Source organism: Protopterus annectens, chromosome 12.part0 (genome assembly GCF_019279795.1).
Source record: "Protopterus annectens isolate FY-2018-M chromosome 12.part0, PAN1.0, whole genome shotgun sequence".
Lineage (NCBI taxonomy): Eukaryota > Metazoa > Chordata > Ceratodontiformes > Protopteridae > Protopterus > Protopterus annectens.
The window spans coordinates 482,952,512-482,974,443 of record NC_056746.1 but is presented as its reverse complement, the minus strand read 5'-3'; the positions used below and the strand labels follow the sequence as shown (position 1 = coordinate 482,974,443).

Sequence of the window (21,932 nt, the reverse complement as noted above, 5' to 3'; positions counted from 1 at the left end):
AGGTCTTGGGGTGGAGCTCCTGAGTAGTCTGGACGGGACATAGTGGGGGATTATGGTGCCTAGTGCTGGACAGTAGGATGGTGAATAAATAATGGAGTGTATAATCTGGAGATGAGAGAGGAGTAGGAGGTGTGGTAGTTTGAGCCAGTTTAGATGTTTAAGAGAGATACACTGGTGAGATTTGTAGGTTTGTTGTGCAGTGAATCTGGCTATTTTGTGATAGGTTGGATTCGAGTTTGTCAAGTAAGGTGGAGTTAAGATTTGAGAGTATTTGGGAGCAGTATGTTAGGGCATGGCAAAAGATAAGCGTATGTGATTGTAGTTCTAGATTCAGGGGTTAGGAATTTATTTCTGTAGAGAAGTCCTAGTTTTGATGGGTTTTCCTGATATTTATATGGCGGTGAAATTTTAGCTGATCATCAGTGGTTACACCAAGGAGTTTAGTACTAGAGTCAGCAAGTATGAGTGCATGATTTAGTGATTTTATTTGAAAAGTAGATTAGATATGAGTAACAGTTTTGGGGAGTTTTTTTGGGGGGTTAAGGATGAGCAGATTATTGGTGAGCCAGGTTTCAAAGTTGAAAGACTGGGTAGCTGTTAGAAGTTCAGAGGGTGAGTTAGCAATGGTGATAACTGTGGAGTCGTCTGCATATTGGACTGATGACGATTGTGGACAAGAGCAGTATTGTGAGTTGAAGATATTGAAAAGTAGTGGTCCAAGGACGGATCCTTGGGGAACACCCATTTTCACTGGAAGGGGAGAGGATAGTGAGGAGTGCCATCTTACTGATTGCTGTCGGTCAGTGAGATAAGCTGGAGAACCATGCTATTGCTGTAGTAGAAAAGTTGAGATCAGAGAGTTTATTCTGTAACAGTGGCTGTGAGTGTCGAAGGCTTTTGAGAGGTCAAGGAATAAGCATGAGATAACTTTATGATTACCGCTAGCTACAAAAATGGTGTTGAAAAAGGAAAGTAGAGTATAGTGGTACTATGTTTGGGTCAGAAACCATGCTGAGTGGTAGTAAGAAGTGTGCCCTGTATAAGATGGCGCAGTGGTGCAGCGGTTAATGCTGTGGCCTCACAACAAGAGGTTCTCGGGTGCCTCAACAAATGTTAAATAAATAAAAATAAATAAAAGATATTGCATTACTTGTGTATGTATACATTTTTCTAAAACTTTAGACAGAGGGGAGAGAATAGCTATTGGTCTGAAGTTTGAGATTTCTGTGGAATTGCCACCTTTCTGAATAGGCATGGTGTAGAATTATTTCCAGATAGCAGGTACTTTGGAATTTATAGCTCTATAGACTTTATAGCTCGGATGACCTGATGTCATCTAGCAAGCGACAGCAGCTGGCGCACAAAACCTTGACTCTGGTATTGAGACCGACTGAGGGCTACCACAGCATGGATACACCAATGGTTAATACTGCAGCAGTGAAACACGATCATCAAGGGTTGTTCGGTATGAGAATGGGCAGAGATAGCAGAGGCATGGATTTTGATGGAAGAGTAAGATGATCCTTTTTGTACTAGCTCCACCAGGTAGTCTAGAATCAGAGATAGAGAGACAGAGAGAGGGGCAAGGGAGCTGCTAGTACCCTTAGACTGACACCAGGCATTGAATCTTTTCTATTTTTCAGTGTAAGATTTCCTGGTGCTGGGCCTTATGGCCTCCTTAATGATAACCAGGACCTGCTTGCTCAACAGTAGGTCGTTATCCGCCTTTGGGGTACAAGCCATGTGGATAGGTTAACAGTTTGCAGGTTGGGATGCAGTACTGTCCCTTTTTCTTGGATTAGGAGTTCTTCTTTGAGAAGCAGGTTCCTGGGCGGCTCTTTGGTTAGGCTGAGTAGCAAGCAGGTACCAATGTTGGCTGGGCCAATTGGGAGCAATTAGAATAACTCTTGGCCCTTCCTCTCTGATCTTTAGGAGTAGCCTTGGGATCACTGGCAAGGAAAGGAATGCATAGACAAACAGGTTGCCCTAGTGGAAGGAAACATCATTCACTTTCCAGGCTTTTGGATGAAATTCCCTGGTGCAGAACTGGTCTAACTGCCTGTTCTGTACTGACGGGAAGAGGTCTACCTCTGGTGTCCACCAAGTTTCTGTGATTGAAAGGGAGGTCTCCCTCCAAAGCTGCCATTTGTGGGGGTCCGGGACACTTCTGCTGAGGTGGTCTGCTAGGGTTTTGTGCTCCCCTGGGATATACTGGGCTATCAGGTGACAGCCCATCAGTGATGCAGTCTGCCAGAGGAGCATGGCTAGATGGCAAAGTGGGTAGGAGTGCCCCCCCCCCACTTGCTGATGTAGCACATGACTGTGGTATTGCCTGTTTTGATGAGGAGCACCCCTGGAGTCAGGTGGCTCTTGAAGGCTGTGATAGCCTTGAGTACTGCCATCATTTCCTTTAGGTTGATGTGTAGGTCTAGATCCTCGAGGTCCCAAGTGCCCTGGGTGCACGTCTCCAAGTGTGCACCCCCAGGCTTTGTCTGAGGCATCTGTGGTAATAATCTGGCCAAGAATTAGAAAAGGTAGACCCTGGTTCAGGCTGCAGACCTTTGATCACCATAGGAGTTCCTGTCTTAAGCAGGGGATCAGAGGCAGTTGTAGCTCCAGGGACGGAGTGTGCTGGCACCATAGGTTTTTGAGATACCACTGCATTGTCCTCATGTGTAATCTCTCCAAGGGCACCAAAAAGATGCCGGATGCCATGTACCCAGGGCTTGAAGGAATTTTCTTGCTGTGAGGTGTGTTCTGTAAGCCAACTGGGAAATGTATTTTGGCAGAAAACTTTTTTTGGAGAGAGGAAGGTTCTTTGGGTGGAAGTGTCTAGGAGAGCTCCCAAGAAGGTAATCTGTCTGGTGGGTTGGAAACAGGATTTTTCCTTGTTGATGGTGAATCCCAGAGAAGTGAGGAGGGTTTGGACAAAGTTTAGGTCTTGCAAGAGTTTTTTCCTGCTGTCTGCCTGGATGAAGCAGTTGTTCAGACAGGGGTAAATTTGAATGTTTATCTGCCTGCAGAAGGCAATGACAACAGCCAGACATTTTGTGAAAACCCTGGGAGCAGTAGATAATACAAACGGAGAGCAGAGAACTGAAAGCGTTGTGAGCCTGTCCTGAAGCGAAGGAACCTTCTGCAGGACTCTCTTATAGGGATATGTAGATAGGCATCATTTAGGTCCAGGTTGACCAGCCAGGCATTTTGGGTCAGCATGGGCAAGAGTTTTTGTAGTGTAAGCATTTTGAATTTTGGCACTTGCAGTAAAAGGTTTAGTGTGGATGGATCCAGAATAGGGTGCCAAGTGCCCTCTTTTCTGGGTGCCAGGAACAATCTTGAACAAAGCCCTTTTCCGGCTTGTTCCTGGGGTACAGCGTCCACTGGTCCTTGAGCACAAAGGTTTTGAATTTGTCTTAAGTTTTTGCCTGCTGATTTGCTGGGATGTCTGGGTACCCTGACAGTATTGGGCTCTCTTTGAAGATGAATCTATAACTTTGGGAAATGATTTTTAGGACCCACTAGTCCTTTGTGATGGGTGGCCAGTTGTGTTTGAAAAGGGAAAGCTTTCCACTTAACCTTGGGGGGGGTGTGGGACAGAGGGGGTGTTGAGGAGTCATTGCAAATCCTTAGGGTAGGGAGTGGACTTAGAACTCCCTGCCCTGGGGGTTGTAGAGGTCCATTGTCTGGACCTCTGCTGTCTTTGCAGTTGCTACCTGGGGGATCTGTCCCTGCAGCCTATCCTTTGCACAGGCCTTGATTGGGCATGAAAGGACCAGTGTTTGGTGGGGAAGTTCCCACTGAAACTGGGAGGTTGGACCTGGAGGAAGTATTTTACTGTCTGCATAGATTTGGCTTTATCCTCCATTTGTTTGATCACTTCCTCTGCCTTAGTTCCAAACAAGCAGTCCTTATCTAAGGGGGCATCTAGTACTTTTGATTGACATGGTCAGGCAGAGACTGCTCTTTCAGCCATGCACGTCTCCTATTCACTGACCCCACCACAGCAGATCTGCTAGAGGCTTCTAGGGGTGTCGTATCCACAGTGGAGGGAATGTTTTGTCACTTGGGAGCTGGAGTGCAAGAGTTACCCTAGCTCTCTGGAAGTAGGAGTGTCTGGCTAAGAAGCAATTTTTTGTTTTATTAGATCCAAGGTATATTGCCGATATTTTAACATATGGAACTAGCAGTTTAGAGCTCTAATAGCTAAGGTGGCAGTGGTGTATACTTTTTTTTTTTTTTTTACCCCATCCAACCAGAGCTCTGCTGCCCTTATCAGATGAAATAGGGTTTTTGGAGAATCTGGCCCTAGCCCCTTTGGGTCCCTTGGTGATGACCTCTGGGTCTGCTGCATCGTTTTTAAATAAGTATTTGTGGGTGTCTGGCATACTGTAGTACCTGTCTGGCTTTCTAGATACCGGAGGCAGTGCATCTGGTGTGAGGCTGGACTCCATGAAAACGTCCTCCAATACATCAAGATGGGAGGTATGGCTAAGGGTCTGCACTGGGGAAGATCCAGAAACTCTGTCTCTTTTTGGACGGGATAATCCTGAGCTTCCCAATGGAAGCGTTCCCTAAGGGTAAGGTCTCTCCAAAAGATAGGCCCTCGGGGGGGTGCAGATGGGATGGATTCCTCTGCATCAGAATCTTCAAAGGTGGTAAGGGGCTGTTGCCAATTGTCTGAATCCAAAAAGTCAGACTCTTCAGTATCAGGGTCTGACAGAATCTCTGGGGAAATGTCCCTTTTTCTTTTAACTTGAGTAGTCTGGTTACCTCTGATAAGATCCTCAGCCATTTTGAAAAGCTGTGACTGAGCAGGTTGGACTGAGGAAGATGGTGGCTAGGAATAGTTTCTTGGGGGTGGTTCTGCTTTTAGGTCTCAGTGTTTCAATAGGACTGGGTGCGGATGTAGCCAGCAGCACGGTCGTCGGTCTTTGCCTTGCGTCGGTTATCTGAAAAGCCTACGCAGAAGCTGGTGCCTGCAGAGCGGCTCCGGACCCATCTAGAGGGCTGACAACTGAAAACTCGGCAGATGTAGTCTGATCCGGCGGCTTACTCAACTCCAAATGGGTCTTGGTAGAGACCTGCTTGCAGAGGTATTGCATCGGGTATCAGGGGCTGCATAGGCACCTCACAGAGTTCCACTGTGCTACTGGATGCTTACAGGGCAGTCTCGTCTGAAGGCCTAAGTTTATGCGGTCTGTCCCTTTCTTTGTCCTTTCTCTTTTTAGGGATATCCACCGAATGGGGACAGATGGACGCCATTTCCTAATGCGAAGAACTGCCTTTAAAATGCCCAACTACAAATTCTGCTCTATGGCGAATGGTCCTTGCGTTAAAGAGGGCACAAAAATGACAACCGGGAACGTCGTGGTCTGGGCCTAAACAGGTTACACACAGATGAAAGTCTCTGTGTAGTATTTGTTTTCCACAGCGAAGACAATTGTTTACTTTTTTGGGCATCAGTTAAGTGTAAGAAAAAGGTCCCTAACGGGGTACTTAGCTTTAATAGTTTTCTACTTCACTCTGGCTGCAGCCAACCGACGCACACGCAAACCGTTTCTGCTTTGGGCTCCACGGCAAGAAAGACTGATGTAATCCCATCGGCTGCCCTGATGACCTGACGTCAATCCCTGGTGACCAGCAGCCGACACAAGAGGGAAAATCTTTACTCTAGTATTTGGGCCGGCCGAGGGCTACCCAGCAGAGATAACCCAGAAGTGATGACTACAACAGTGAAACACGAAAAACATGCATTTTTAAAACCCATAGATTTTTCAGACATGACAGCAAAGAAAAACTAACACTTAAAGTATACAACAATAAAGCTTTGTTTTTTGGTAGAAAACAGGAAAGGGTTACCAACTAAGGTAATTCTAAGAATTGCCTAGTTTAAATTTTAGGTAAAGAGAGTACCATCAATGGTACAAAAGACTACTGACGTTCAGTAGAAAAAAACAAGATTATCCTGATGTCATCAAAGCTAAGAGGGAGGTATTAAGGAAAAGATTTAAAGTGCAAAAATTTAAAGATGTAGAAAGAGAAAAACATTTCAATAAAAAGCTTTCTTATTAACGCTCGCGAATGGAACCTGCATCCAACCACGATGGTTGGAGATAAGATCCGAGGCAAAGAGATGGAGCAGGGCATTGTGGGTAGAGGGAGGAGTTAAACTGTTGGATCTGAAATCTATAGTATGTGGCCGAGTTGGATTGGATCTGTAACCCATAAGTGAGGAGGAATGAAAAGGACATTAGATCATTTTTGCAGTTTATACACATCACAAAGAAATAAATGGAACTTTTTTACTTTGTTTTTTCACTTCCTTCATTATCCTTCCAAACATTAATGGCATAGTGAAAATGATACCTTACAGTCCAAAACCAGTTTAAATAAACCACAATGTTAAAAACTTTTTCTTTCCTTCTTTCAGTTCTTACAGAAGCAAAAATCTGTACTCAAATTGTAACTCAAGAGAAATGCCCTTTTACAGTTTCTATGTTTATTTCCTATTTTCTTATTCTTGCCGTTTTCTCTTCTTGATCACCCAACATCACTCTGGTTAAAATCTAATGTACTCCCCTCTTTTTTCTCCTCAGCTCCTGTGCTTTTTTTTCTGTAGCTCATTTTCCTTTGAAACACTGGAAAAGGTTTGACTTGCAGGTTCTGTTTATGGGCTGTGCCTTGTCAAAGAAATGAGAAGCAGAATCTACTTCAATTTGTTGACTTACTTTTTGCTTGATAAACCATTTCCTCCTTTGCCTGCTCTGCATCCAAGAATGTCTTTATGTCAGTTGAAAACAAAATATTCTGTAGACAACTGGATAGAGAACTTGAATCTCACCCTGCCTCTCTACATCATCTGATTACAGGAACAGACATGCTTGTCTTCTGCCTGGTGTACAGTGAATCATTTCCACACACTCTGGGGCCCCAACCAATACTTTACCCTTTTGCCACAGTTTTGTCAGGAAAAGCTCCTTCTGCTGATATGTCTGCATCATTACGATTACGGATTTTGGCATCTTTATCATGGACAAATTTGGAACAATGCGCCCTTTCTGTTAAGTCCTGTTGTGGAAAACCAGCCCAGTTGCTTATTTGTACTTTCATAAAACAAATGCAATTTGTTCCTTTCAGTTTCTCTGGTGCAGCAAAAAAATCTGAAAAAACAAACATGACCAACACAGAGGTAAACAGCTGGAATGCAATAATGTCCAAACAACCAAAGAATTCCAGACAGCGGACACATTGAGCCAAAACACAAGTTTTATTCCACAAAGCTTTCGGGTGATACCCATCTACACACTGAAGAACGGCATCACCTGAAAGCTTTGTGGAATAAAACTTGTGTTTTGGCTCAACATGTCCGCTATATGCAATTCTTTGGTGGTTTGTACAGCAGAAAATCTCACATTTCCTTTATATGCTTCATCTTTCAGCTCTTGAGAAACTTCAAATTCAGCCAGTCTTTCTTTCGTTCATTTCAACCTCTGATTTCTGCATTTTTACCAACTCATCTGAATAGCCACTTAAAGCTGCTTCTACTCTTCAGTGTTTTGTCATTTGGCTATATTTCTCCAGTGTCTCACTTATTTTAAGCAAGAATGAATTCATTTGATTAACCTACCCCTCCAAAGTACTGAAAGCCATCTCCTGTACCATGGCTGAAACCTGACCTGTTTTTGGCTGAACTGCAGTAAGGTTCTTCAACAGTTTTTTCTTTGCTCCTTTTCCAACTGACTTTTAGTGCTACCAGGAAGTGCAGTGACTATAACCTGTAAATTAATTTTATCCAATTGGTTTCATGGCCTACTTCCCAAAGTTTGTTTTCACAATGGAAGAGCTCTAATCGATCTGTTGATCAGTGTGCAGGCATCTTGGAAATAGACTAAACTTCTTTTGATTCCCACTTAAAATGATTCATTATGGTCAGTCTACTGCTCATAAAACATCTGGAGGCTGAGAGCTGAAGAATTTCCCCGTCTTCAGTGCAGCAACTCATTTGGAAGGAGTATGTCGGGTCCCCTTCGGGGTCTGACTCCAAGGATTCTGCATGCAGCGATTAATTTCTTCTCAATGGAAGGTGGGAAACTTCATAACAATATGGGCTGTGCAGACCAAGATTAAATAGTCTGCCAGGCCAAAACGCACTCCTCTGCAAATTTTCTACAAACAAATGCCAAAGAAAGTACTGGCAAGGACACTGCCAGCTTATTTCAACAGGAGGAAATATCCCAGCCCTTTATGGCCTGGAGAAATCTTCTGACCAATAGGAATCCTTAGAATTACTAGTGACACAGTCAACTCTGAAGGAGTGAGTAAAATGCTTGAGGGGCATCCAGGACAATGCAGAAGCGCCCTCAGATGTCTGCAGGGTAGAAGCATCCAATATCTGGATCACAATGCTTGCCTCTACAGGGGTCAGGACAAGTGGAGTTCTACATTAGATACACACAGCCAGGACAGCATGAAGGCAGGCCTTGCAAGAGAGCTGAAACAGACAGCATCTAAACTCTCATGCCTGCTGAATTGGTAAAAGCAACCTTCTGAGGATAGCTTATTTTCCTTATCTTGTTCTGCTACTAGAAGGCTAACTTGGCAGACAGTAGGTCCGCATGAAAGCCTCAAGCCTTGGTAAGCCCAAACATTTCAGGGCCCATTAACCAGTCTTTCTACCTGAAAGTAGTAGTGTTCACATGAGAAACCCTAGTGTACTTCACCAGATGAAGCAGACAAAAAAGACACCACATGTTAAGTCTTTTGTGACAATTTACCTTACACAGGCACAGGTGCACGTGTCAAAATACTTTACTAGTAACATTGTAGACCTTGGAAAATGGTAATTTTCCAAAATTAACAAACACACAGTAATCATTATCACAAAACAATTCTACAGCCAGTTAGAATGCTTACTGTTATCTGGAGTTTGCTTAGAAGTGAACATATTGACAGTGGACTGATGGTTAATTGTTTCATCGTAGAAAAACTGAGTAAAAGCACAAGTGTATCTCCTTATAAGCCTTATGGTAGCTTGATATCAGACAAAGAAGAGCTACACAAGTGAGAAATTGCCCATGGAAGCTCTGGAAATCAGACCAGGAGATTACATGCCAAACTACAGCAAATCCTACTGCAACAGTAACCTCAGCAATTGCCATCTAAAATTATTTTAATTACCAGGATAAATTACAACTTTTCTTTACTTCAAAACTGACATTTGCCATGTCCTGTACAAATTTTTATCACCTTGCATTTACTTGCACTTAACACTGATCCATTTGTAGCAGCCCAGCATGTTATCGCTTGTAAGTAAACTATTCTGAAATTTTTAACTGACAAATGCAGAAAAAGACATCTAACCTATGAAAGATGGACTGCAATAATGAAACTGCACACTTAAACAGACCTTCACTTTACATAATGCAGATATCTTAACTTCAAAATACTTAAAGGAAAAATAAAGTTTCTTCCGATTCTACATCAAGAAGAAACTCAACTTCCCTTTACCTTCTCCTCAGACAAAAATAAAAAAATGAGATCACGTTGCACGTTCCCGCCTCCACTTTTTACTCAGTTCACTTAAATGCTTAAATGCTCTAGACTACTACTTAGAAAAAAAAGGGTTCACTAGGAATCCTTGAAACTAAAATTACCCTGCTGCAAATGCACAAAATTTACAGATCAATTACAGAGCGTCTCAACATATGCACTAGATCATGTACACCTTTCTTCACTTTGGCAGGGGGGAGGGGTTAGATCTACATGTGCGCAGATGTAGCATTTAACAAAATAGAATGCATTTTTTGCTGGGGGGGTGCATTTCTCCCCACACCCCATTATTTTAATATTTTACTACAATGTAAATGTACCTCTGAGAAATAAAGATCAGTAAAATAAAACACAAATGCTTTAAACTTTCACTGGAAGACTCTATTCCTGGATTTTCAAATCAGTACAATTCCAGAAATACAAAGCTTCTACAAGCAACTCGCAAAGCATGACTAAGAAAACTCTCAAGCAAAAGTGAGCCAACTTAGTATCTGGCAAAGTCAAGGACACCTGGAAAAAAATGACACAAAGGAAAAATAGCAGCTAAAACTTAAGCACTTCATTTCAAATTATGACCCACCTCTTCCTGGATATACTGTAGGAGAAATGGTGATGCTCGGAGATTGTCAACTGGAATGTTAAAAAATGCCTGAATCTCCTTTTGGTGCAAATCCATTGTAATTAAATGAGTTAGACCTGTAGAAAAATAAGAACATGTAACGATTTAAACAATCTCAGAATTCCGGACTGCATTAAACAGTTTATGTCAGTACTTTTTAGGTTTCACAAACTATTAAATCTAAGGCACTAATCTCCACATGACTAAAAGGTTAGAAAAAATACAAAATACAACCACTTAGGAAAATATTCTTGACTCCTGCAAGAGACTGGCATACATGAATCAACTCCCCTTTCAATGTCAATTTAACTTATTAGGTTTTTCTGCCAATGAAGTAAGAACAGTCTCATCTTAAGTCTGAGGTTCATCCCGACGACAAACTAAAGAGAACTTCAAATTTATAAAAAGAAAAGTTACATGAATGCAAAATCTAGCCACACACACTTCCTTATGCACTGAAGGTTTTATAAATGCTCATTTTCCCCAGAAATTATAGGGGCCTCTAGATTCTACAGTTACAAGATTCAAAACAGTAAGTGATACTTGCAAGATAACTACTGGGAGACTTTTGACTGCTCAGTAACATCTTTTAACAGTCTAACTGTGGCTATGTTCTAGGAATGGTGGTTCAAATTACACAGGTTTATGCACAATCTTTAGTTTTTCCCCTCTTCCTCAAACCTTAGTGGAAATTTAAGAAGTATGACATATTACACATACAGCCAAGAAATTATCAATGGTCTTTCCCTTAGTCTCTTGGTTTTTTCATCAGTATCAGGCAAAGCAGCCACAGTCCCAGGTATGGTGGTCTCTGTACCTTTTATTTACATTTAAAATCTCTACTTGGGTAGTGCCCTGATCATAACTGACCCATTTCGGTCTTGGTCCAGAAATACAAATGTTGTAATTACATTTGGTGAGAAAGAGCAAAATAATAATAAAAATACAGTTTACTATGACGTTGAAGTGGATTTGGTCGAATCCACTTTAGACTAACTCTGGAGACCGAACGGCGATAATGTCGAACCCGACATTGTCGAAGTAAAAATCTCGTTCCTATCTCGACCATGTTAAAGCCCGTTTCGATTTCTAAGTGGAGACGTATTTCGACAATGCCAGAATTTGACACTGTCACTTTCACGGACATGGGTCGATCCCATTATTCGACAGAGTCCGCTTCGACATTGCCATAGTAAACCAAAATACACATCTGCAAAATACCATTATCAGATAAAAATGAAAAGAGGACATACAATTGCAATACACATTTTCAAGAAATCGCAACAAATCTCATGTAGAAAGTCAGATCTTTGTGAAAATTACTGTTGTGTGCCAAGACGGGATGATAGGATATGCTGAGGGGAGTAAAAGATTTTAAAACGTTTATGAGTAGATGAAAGGACAAGTTATGCTGCTCACAAGATTATGGAAGTGAGAATTGTAGACTGATGCAACAAATTGTGCCATACAAGGGACAGCAAATGCTACTAGTGGGGAAAATAGTGACGTAGCTCAAATCAGGTGATATGGTTCAAAGAGAAGCAAACAATTTTAGCTGATGAGAGGATGTGTGCATTTAGTTGAGTCCTAAATTTTGGGCAAGATGAAATTTCTGTTGTTTCTGGGGGAATATTTTCTCTGAGTTTAGGACCTGGTACAGAGAAGTGAATGGTAGAACTGAGTTTAGTTGTAGGGGGTGGCTGCACTGTGGGGGCACAGTGGTCATGATTTCTGTGGTTGTAAGAGAAAGGTTGTCCAATAAGTTGAGCTGCTAGGGGAGTGAAGATCAATCTGAATAGTTGGGATCCTAAATGGTTAACAGCTTACTGAACACATCATTTTGTTTTTTACAGCATCTTACAGTGGTGCTCAATTTTAGGGGACTGGGTAACGAATCCACAATTTTGCTGGTTACTCTTTGAATGTGTGTGGAGTTCGTTTTCGATGCTGAGGTTATCGGGGAAAGCTGTATTCAAATTGGAAGAGTACACTGGCTTTGCCAGTGACATTTTACTGGCCCAGAATAGGACTTCACTTTTTCTCTTTTACAGCTGAGGTGCAAGGAGAGACTAAGGGATGAGTCAAGCCAACTGCAAAGGTATTTAAAAGTAAGAGTGTTTTCTATGGGGGTGTGTGTGTGGTCAAAGATATGCAGAGACATTTTTTCTCAAGTCTGCTTGGAACCACAATGCATAGGTTTAGTTTTGTTAGGAGTTAAAGGAAGCTTTTATTGATGATCCAGTGGATTAGAGCTAGCAAATCTGCCTACAGGTCTGCCTGAAGGTTGGTAGTGAGTTGTCTGTGCAAAACAGTACCATGTAATCTGTGTAGCGAAGGAGGGAAGTGAGATAGAAAAAGGGTGACTGCTTGGTAAATCAACTTAAGAATTCTGACAGAGAAGTGACATTTGGTGAAGAAGCTTTAAAACCAAGGTGGGGAATCAGAAATTGTGTGGAAGAGAAGGACATTGCGGTCAACGAGGTTGATGGCCTTTGTAAGGCTGAAAAACATGATGCTAATGAGCAGGCCTCTGATCATGGCTAGTATTTCATTAGTTAAGGTCCCATGGGGCTATGAGTGCGCTATGACTGGATCACGAACAGTGTTAGGTAGTGATGTACTGGGACAAGTTGAACATTTCAAGAAGTTTGCCTAAAGTGGAAGTTTTGGGGGGGGGGGGGGGGTTAGACTGCTTTAAAACAGTGCTAATATAATGGCTATGTTCTACATACTTAGCATGATATTCTGCGTTAAGCAGACACTGAAAATGTTACAGGGGGATTGCAAGGAAGCCCCTGCAGTGGTATATAAACAAGAGATGGGCGTCATCTGTGCCTGGTGGACTATCAGTTTTCATTTGTAAGAGGTTTGGAATCTCATGTTTTGACTTGTTTAAAGAAATAATGAGCACTGTTATGATATAATGAGATGGTACTGGAGGGGATGGAGGGTCAGTGTGAGTAAGCTGCAAAATTCAGAGGGTGAGAATGTAGGTTTTTTTTTTTTTTTTTAGAAACCCTTTCCTGTACGATTATTAACTTCTTGCAGGACTGTTTTGGTGACTCAGCTATGGATTTTTGAAATATGATCATGTGTTGGTCTTTGCAAAGTTGCACTCCTTGTTTACTGAAGCTTTGGAAGGGTGGCCTAATGGTTAAGGTTTTGTCTTACAAACACAAGATGCAGGGTTTGAGTCTCACAAGGGATAATTGGCTAGTCTTACAATGGCTCGCAAGGGCAGTTAGCCTAGTACTAACCTATGAACCTAAGTTAAGTTGGATATCTTACTGCATATTTCTAAGGAAGTCATTTTCCACGTCTTCCACATGTTATCCCAATGTTTCAGGAGTTAACCAATCCATTTCACTTTGAGATGAGAAATTACACAGAAGAATGTGTACAAGCGGGATCTGAGTGTACTGATGAAAGTTTTTGGCAAAGTTAGGCTATAAATAAGTTGTTTTAGGAAGCTGCATAAATAGGAAACAATCTATTGAAAAGCAGTACCACAGTCGCCTAAACACAATGTTGCAGATTAGACAATATGAAAGACTACAGAGTAAGTTGCTGCTACCTCCTGTTTGAGCCTGATAATCTGCTCAAAAACACAGATTTCCACGGTTCACTCTTGCATACAGTACTCAAATACAACCACTGAAGTTGTGCAGTTCAACGTCTTCATGACCAGCTGACTCTATGCAGTACATGGACAAATCCCTGTGAAGCCATCTACTTGAAGTAGAAGGATAAACACATCACAGGCACCCTAAGTTCAATTAGTCTTGGGAACCTATAGGAGCTTGCTGGGAAGGATGGGAATGAGCAACTGATGTGGGCTCTCCCATCCTGGTGGGAAGGCGGCATCTTGGCTCACCACATATGGTGAAACCCACCCAAAGCTGTAGGTATTCACAAAGTGGAGACTGTGCTGTCTGAACTTGCAGTCACTGCACCAGCAAGTCCAAGAGAATTCAGTGCATGGACTTTCCTTGAGGAAATTTCAACAACAGGATCAGCAGAAACACCAAGGGGGGGGGGGGTGCTCTTAATGGTGACAGGGTAGATCACACTGTGGACCAGAAAGCTGGCTTACTTCCTATTTACTGACTCTTGCCAAGAAATGATGGTTAAGAATCCTGGGCATGAATGAATGGGTTCTTCCCCAGCCTGACAGCCAGGCTTCCATGACTCTAGAATGAATGGACCAACTGGATTGCGAGAAGTGCAGCCATTAGGCAAAGTCCTTAGGGGAGCAAAGACAAAACATCCCCAGCTACAATCCAGATACGTGTTTGAGAACTGTCTCAAGTCCTGGCTGACCACAGTGTGTGTGTGTGTGTGTGTGTGTGTGTGTGTGTGTGTGTGTGTGTGTGTGAGTGAGAGAGAGTGTGTGTGAGAGTGTGTGTGTGTGAGAGTGTGTGTGTGTGAGTGTGTGTGTGTGTGAGAGAGTGTGTGTGTGAGAGAGTGTGTGTGTGTGTGAGAGAGTGTGTGTGTGTGTGTGTGAGAGTGTGTGTGAGAGAGTGTGTGTGTGTGAGAGAGAGTGTGTGTGTGTGAGAGAGAGAGTGTGTGTGAGAGAGTGTGTGTGTGAGAGAGTGTGTGTGTGAGAGAGTGTGCGTGAGAGTGTGAGAGAGTGTGAGAGTGTGCGTGAGAGAGAGAGTGCGAGAGTGCGTGTGTGAGAGAGTGTGACTGAGTGAGAGAGAGTGTGACAGACTGTGTGTGAGTGTGCGAGGGTGTGTGAGAGTGTGTGTGTGCAGTGTGTGAGTGACTGTGTGTGTGTGAGTGTGTCATTTTGTAGTAAGCTGTTGAGATGCAAGCATATAGGTATGTAAGGTCTGTCTTAGTTTATATTTTATGATGCTGCCATCCATCCTGATGCATTTCTATGTATTAAAGCATCAAAAACAAACTACCCTACCTTCTTTTCATCTATGTTAGAGAGGAATGTGAAAAATGGTGTCAGAAGAGGCATGTCTAAAAGGGCATGGTGTTAGAAGAAGCATGGCAAAATGACTTGTTGCCAGGAGTTCCAGTTTCTCCACTTAAATCCAAGAGGCACCCGGGCTGGTATTGGAGGAATATAGAAGAGTAGATCATCCCTACCGCACTTGACTTGCAAAACGGGTCAGAAACAAATTTCAGATGTTAAAACTTGCTGAAATCATTTCTTATTCATAAAATATGAAACATGGCATAGAGAACACTCTAAATGATATTAGAATGAACTGAGATTGATGTCCGATATTGCTAAATATTTAAATTAGTACAGACAATGTTTGAAATAAAGTCCGAACTGCATTAAATGAATAAAAGGAAATGACCGCATTTTCACTGAGCATGTATTATTCATATTGATTTAAGATATCAGAGTTATCAGAACTGTATGAAGTATCCCCATATTTGTGCAGTATCACAGTAAAGTTATTTTGCAAAATACAGCCATTTCAGAGCATATTTTGCAAATTACAGTATTTTGAAGAGTTTATTGTGCATTTAAATGTTATTCCAAGCTGTGCTGTGAGAACAGTTTTGTTCATACATAGTTACAGGGGCCATATTTTCAGTGCATTTGTGCATACTTTGTGGGCATGGCAGATGGATTTCGAAAACCCAGTACACTTGTGTTTGACAAATACTGCAGAGAACTGGAGAGTGAGCAAGAGTACAACATTTTCATAAAGGCTGAATTCTCTGAAAAAGATGACCATTACAAAGCATTTATTCTACTTAATTTAGCTGTGTCAGAAGCTATTGAAAGGGAACATTCATTTGTGTACGCATCTGCTATCTTTGCAGGAGATGGGGAAAAACAGTCATACTGTTGTACTGGCTGAGTCAAGGGAGGACCTCAAGTGCTTAAAATGTAAATTTAGAGAAATGTGTAACCCTCAGACAAATGTTACAATGGAAAGGCACTTATTTTATACAAGGGATCAAAAGCCTGGTGAAACATTTGCAGCATATATAACTGACTTGAGGAATAAGGTTAAAACGTGCAGACTTGGTGATTTAAGGGATTAGCTGATGAAAGACAGACATGTGTGGTATTAAAAATGATGCGGTGAGAATGATTTTAACTTTGAATAAGGCCAATGAGATTTGCCAGATATACCAGCTCATAGAAAAACACACAAATATGCTTACAAATGAAAGATGCATGCTTCTAGTAACTTCTAAAGCTCATGTTGATAGTACGCAGCATTTGGTTAAAAGAAACAGGCCCAAGCACATGACAGCAACTGTAGCCCCTGCAGCACCCAATGGTAAACCCCAGAGCTTTCCAGCAAATTCCAGAGTTCACACAGTCTCAGTGAAGCATAAGAGTGAGTCGGCAAACTCAAAGCATGGGCCCCCCCCCACCCAGTTTCATTGCCAACTATCGCAACTGTGGTGGAAATCATTAACCTAAAAGGGAGAAATGTTTAGCTTTTGGTCAGCAATGCCACAAATGCAATAAGTGGAATTATTTCAAGAGGTTTTGTAAATCAAAAGGCCCACACTCTTTTACTAAAAGGGTACATTTCAAGAAATGAGCATCAGTTACAGAGCTGCTACCCTATTCTTTATGTTGATGGTGTATCAGTGCTTCATGAAACAGTTAATGCAGTAGATCTAAGGGCAAAGAATGGAGGTATTTTGTACTATTTGGATAAATGGAAAACCCAAACAGCTCAAAATTGACAGGTTCCAACTGCAATGTTATGTCAGAAGAAACATTTGCTAGTGTGTCATGGTGAAAGGCTTGATTTGACTAAGTGTGTGAAGCCTGTTGCTTATGGTGGTGAAGAAATTCAGACTGAAGGCTTAGTAGTACTTTCATGTTACTCTGCTGTGAGATGTTACAACTTATTTTATGTGGTTAAGAGGCACACATACAGTCATTATTAAGGCACAGAGACAGTTTGAAAATGGGACACCTTTCATTTAATAAGGAAGTCCATCAGGTTAAAGCAAGTATGACCATCCAGTGACCACAAAAAATTTAATATCCTCTAGCACCTTGGCACACAATGCCTTAAATGGAGTAAAAAATTCTTAATAAAACACATCTTATATACTTTAAGGCAACACCTAAATAATTACACAATTATGAAAAATAAAACTTTAACACAAACCAGAAAACAGAAAAGAAAAGTGGTGCCAACAAATCACGCCAGTCTATTGTAAAATCCCAGATGCTTTACTTTGTTAGCGCTTTCATGCAAAACATTGAATGCACTTCTTCAAAGTATTACTCTTCAAAGCATGCGCATATATACACTTACAAAAAATTGGATAATTACCCTATTGCAATGAATTCTACATATTTAATTACTTGATGCAAAATACTACATTAAGTATTAATTGTTTAAAAACAGCTCAAAACATATTTATAAAAAAGAACAGATACAAACCACATAGATATAATTTATGTGAATCTAGAAAAATTCTATAATCTTATAAAACTAATTATAAAATATAATATATATTGTATATAATATATAATCTATAATCTGAGCCAAACATATTATACCAGCGAGTGTTCAAGTAAAAAACCTATAGCCTAACCATTATAAACTGACAGACTGTATATATCTCTCAAAATACTCAAATGTTGTACTATTATTTTTCTATCTGAATGGTACATTACCTATCCAGGGCTTTTAATTTTAACAGACATTTAATAGTACACATCTCATTTATTCCTGGATATACATAAGCGTTGGTTTTAAGTTGCCACAGCAACTCATACTCTTCCAACTTCAGATGCCATGGTCCCCCTCTTGGATTTTTATTGATTTTTAACTACTGTGAATAAAAAACTATGCGTTTTATTCTCAATGACAAGTTTCGCCAAAGCACTGGATTCTATGCCCTTAGAAATGGCATACACATGCTCATATATGCGTTGTTTAAGTTGGCGTTCCGTTTTGCCCAGATAAAATACAGGGCACATCTTACAAGTTGCAAGATAGACAACTCCTTGGGTTTGACAATCACATTTATCATTAATATAGTATTTAATACCCCTAATCAAAAAGGTAGCACCGGTTTTAATAAATTTGCAGTAATTGCACTGACCACATTTGTGCGTACCTTTGTTTGCTCTATAAGTTTTAACAGGAAACTCTAATAAGGTTTTCAAGCAAGGAGGTTTCTTAAATACTACTAATGGCTTAGATCCTAGAATGTTGCAATAATTTGGATCTAATGAAATGAAATCCCAATTGTTGTTCAAGGTACGTCTAAATTGTACTGCTAAGTCATTATACTGGGTAAGGAAGCTAGTACTATAGTTGACTTGATTATTACCCGTACCAGTTACTATATTTGCTTCACTAATATTGTTTTCATTATCCATAATGGAAATGTTATCATTACCAATAAAAATTGGTCTCAGAGAACCCTCTTGTCGTTTTCGCTTAACTTCGCTAATGAGAGAGTTGATAAGCTTACTAGGGTAACCTCTATTCAAAAACATTTCAGTTAGTGTGTGACTTTCTTCTTCAAATGTGATATCATTTGAACACATACAGGAAGCACGTACAAGCTGTCCTTTCACCACCCCTTTCTTCTGAAAGTAGGGGTGGTTACTTGAAAAATGTAAAAAGCAGTTACTATAATGTGGCTTTCTATAAATGCTAGTACAGAAACTCTGTTTTTGCAGATCTTTTAGAATTGTGATATCCAAGAAGTTGATAGATACTTCATCGAAATTATAAGTAAAGTCGAGAAATTATGTAAAAGAATTCATTACTTCCACTAACTTCATTGCTTCTTCATTTGTACCTCTAATAATCATAAAGATGTCGTCTTGGTATCGAGTATACCAAATGACTATATCCTTATAGAGTTGGTGCGAAAACAAAAAAGTTTGCTCCCAAAAGGCCATAACGGAATTGGCAAAACTGCCACCGCATGGGGAACCCATTGCTACACCACTCATAGAGGTCTGTTTTAAACATAAAAAATTATTACTTAGTACTAATTCGAGCAAATTGATAACCAAATCAATGTCGTCACCTGGGATGCACTTACTTAACAAAAAATCTTTAACCCATTCATCCCCTGTTTGTTGCGGGATTACGGTATATAAATCCCTGAAATCTACTGTCAGGAATTTAAGGCTAGGATCAAATGGAATGTTATTAAGATTTTCCAGCACATGCCAGGAATCTTTGCATATTTGAGGTTCTGTTTTAAGAACCTCTTTTAATTTATTATCTACCCACTTTGCACATGCATACGTTATAGATTGTCGTCCATCGATAATGGGCCTAAAGGGGGGGCATTGAATATTTTTATGTAATTTCGGTACCCCGAAGATAACTGGTACCAGGGGGGATGGCATAGTTAAATAGTGATATAGTTCGGTAGTAATACTACCTTCTATAAACAAATCACTTAAGGTATTCTTAATTTTTTGGTATGACTGATTCAATTAATTTCTAGAAACTTTTCTGTAACAAGTGGTTGACAACATATCATAGATCTTAGCTTCGTAGTCATCCTCGTACATAAGAATAGCACCCCTACCCTTATCTGGTTTCATAACCCATATGTTGTGTATTCTCACCAGGGCAATAAGATCTTGCACTGTTAAATCAAAGTGCCTACCCTGGTAGAATGTTTTATTTAAACCTCTTAAATGAATTTCTGAAATTCTTTCAAATAAAAATAAATTGTTATCAAGTGGGGGATTGTAAATACTGGCCACACGTTCATGGGTTAATGGATTATTACATTGTTTAAACAACATTTTCAGGTTTAATTTCCGGGTGTACAATTTTAAGTCACATAGCATACGAGCAAGGTTAGGTTTTTGTGGTGACACAAAATTAAAACCTTTAGCTAGTAGTTTGACAAATTCATGTGGAACATCGAATAAAGTGTAATTGTAAACACGAAAGTCATTGCTACTGCTTAAAATTATCGCAGGTGCTTCTACATCAGACATTTGTGTTACCTCTTGCATCGGTTATAATTTTTCTTGTTCTGTTGCCTCTTCACCCAATTCGTGTTCTTCTTCTTCGAATTGGAGTACACTCGCTGAAAATCCTGATGGTTATCAGATTGTTCAGCCCCTCCATTGTTTTGTTGGTGGCTCTGATGTTGTTGTATACGTTCGGTTCTTCTGACTTGGTTATTCTCGCTAGTAGCCGGGGACGAACAATCATTGAATAATGGCGATGATATTACTGGTTCATCTCCTGAACCAGAGTAAGCGTTATTAATATTAACTCTAACATTTTTGGATGTTAAAAAACCAGAGTTGTTAGCGTACTGATTAAGGGGCGGATCTGGGTACGCATTTCCTTTTTCATACGCCAGTCTGTCCCTAAGAATCTTACGTTTTTTTGTTTCACTAATTTTGGTTAATACTGAGTTAATGCTAATAAAAATTCTGCCATAATCAAATTCATACCGGCAGAAGTCAATGTAATTTTTAATGTCTTGTTCTAGTGTCTCCAACTGTTGTTGAAAATCGGACAGCTGTTTAGAATAGTCACAAATAAGTAATTCCAAAAAGTTAAGACCTTGCTGATTAAAAAATTGAATGAGGTGTGTGTGAAACTCAGAATGTTTAATCACGCCTGATGGGTACTTCCACAATCTAAGCCCTTTTGGGACAATTTTGAGTTTTATGCATTCTCGAAAATACAGTACTTCTAGTTGAAGTTTCTTGTACTTCAACAAACAAGCATCAAATTGCTTTAATTTCGAAACAATATTAGCATTTGTTTCATGCTGACTATCCTGCCCATTCTCATCATTGTCAATGGATGAATCACAAAAAATTAGGTTAGGCATATGAATGAACTGTTGTAACTCAGGTATAGCAACGTTAGGTACTTGAATGTTACCTTGGTTATTAGTACCCGTTAATGGAATAATGCGTTCGTTGCTAGTAATACCACTCAGCCTCTCTGGCTGTGCTAGCAGAATGCTGTCATGTAACTCTTGACTTTGGTTAAGCCGTTGTCTCGCACCTGCATTCTACTGTGCTGTAGAAACACTTGGTATAGGATTGAAAGTCACCCCGGTCTTCGGGCGGACCACTGGAGGTACTTCACTTGCCAGGTTCTTAACTTGAGCTGCTAGATCTTCCACTCGCTGGGTTAGCTGCTGGATAAGAGCCGTTAAATTGCCAATTGGATCCGCATCTTGGCTGGAAACTCCTTGGGAATTGGAGTTTGGAGAAAACAAAGACTGCGATTGCTGACTACCACTATTATCAGCCATGAAAAATAAAACTTTAACACAAACCAGAAAACAAAAAGAAAAGTGGTACCAACAAATCACGCCAGTCTATTGTAAAATCCCAGATGCTTTACTTTGTTAGCGCTTTCATGCAAAACATTGAATGCACTTCTTCAGAGTACTACTCTTCAAAGCATGCGCATATATACACTTACAATTAAATTAAATTGGATAATTACCCTATTGCAATGAATTCTACATATTTAATTACTTGATGCAAAATACTACATTAAGTATTAACTGTTTAAAAACAGCTCAAAACATATTTATAAAAAAGAAGAACAGATTCAAAACACAAACATAATTTACGTAAATCTAGAATAATTCAATGATCTCATAAAACTAATTATAAAATATAATATAGAGTGTGTGTGTGAGTGTGAGTGAGAGTGTGAGAGTGTGAGAGTGTGAGAGTGTGAGAGTGTGAGAGTGTGAGAGTGTGAGAGTGTGAGAGTGTGAGAGTGTGAGAGTGTGAGAGTGTGAGAGTGTGAGAGTGTGAGAGTGTGAGAGTGTGAGAGTGTGAGAG

The 21,932-nt window shown here is 40.4% G+C and overlaps 1 protein-coding gene across 1 annotated transcript in view; it reads right to left on the bottom strand.

Annotated features, from left to right (window-relative positions):
* Window positions 1-21,932, bottom strand: part of PRPSAP2 (phosphoribosyl pyrophosphate synthetase associated protein 2) — a 1,165,642-nt gene that overhangs the window by 400,645 nt on the left and 743,065 nt on the right. Inside the window, exon 7 of the mRNA XM_044089586.1 lies at window positions 10,130-10,245. Within this exon, the coding sequence (XP_043945521.1) occupies window positions 10,130-10,245 (116 nt within the window). The remainder of the gene's footprint in view (window positions 1-10,129; window positions 10,246-21,932) is intronic.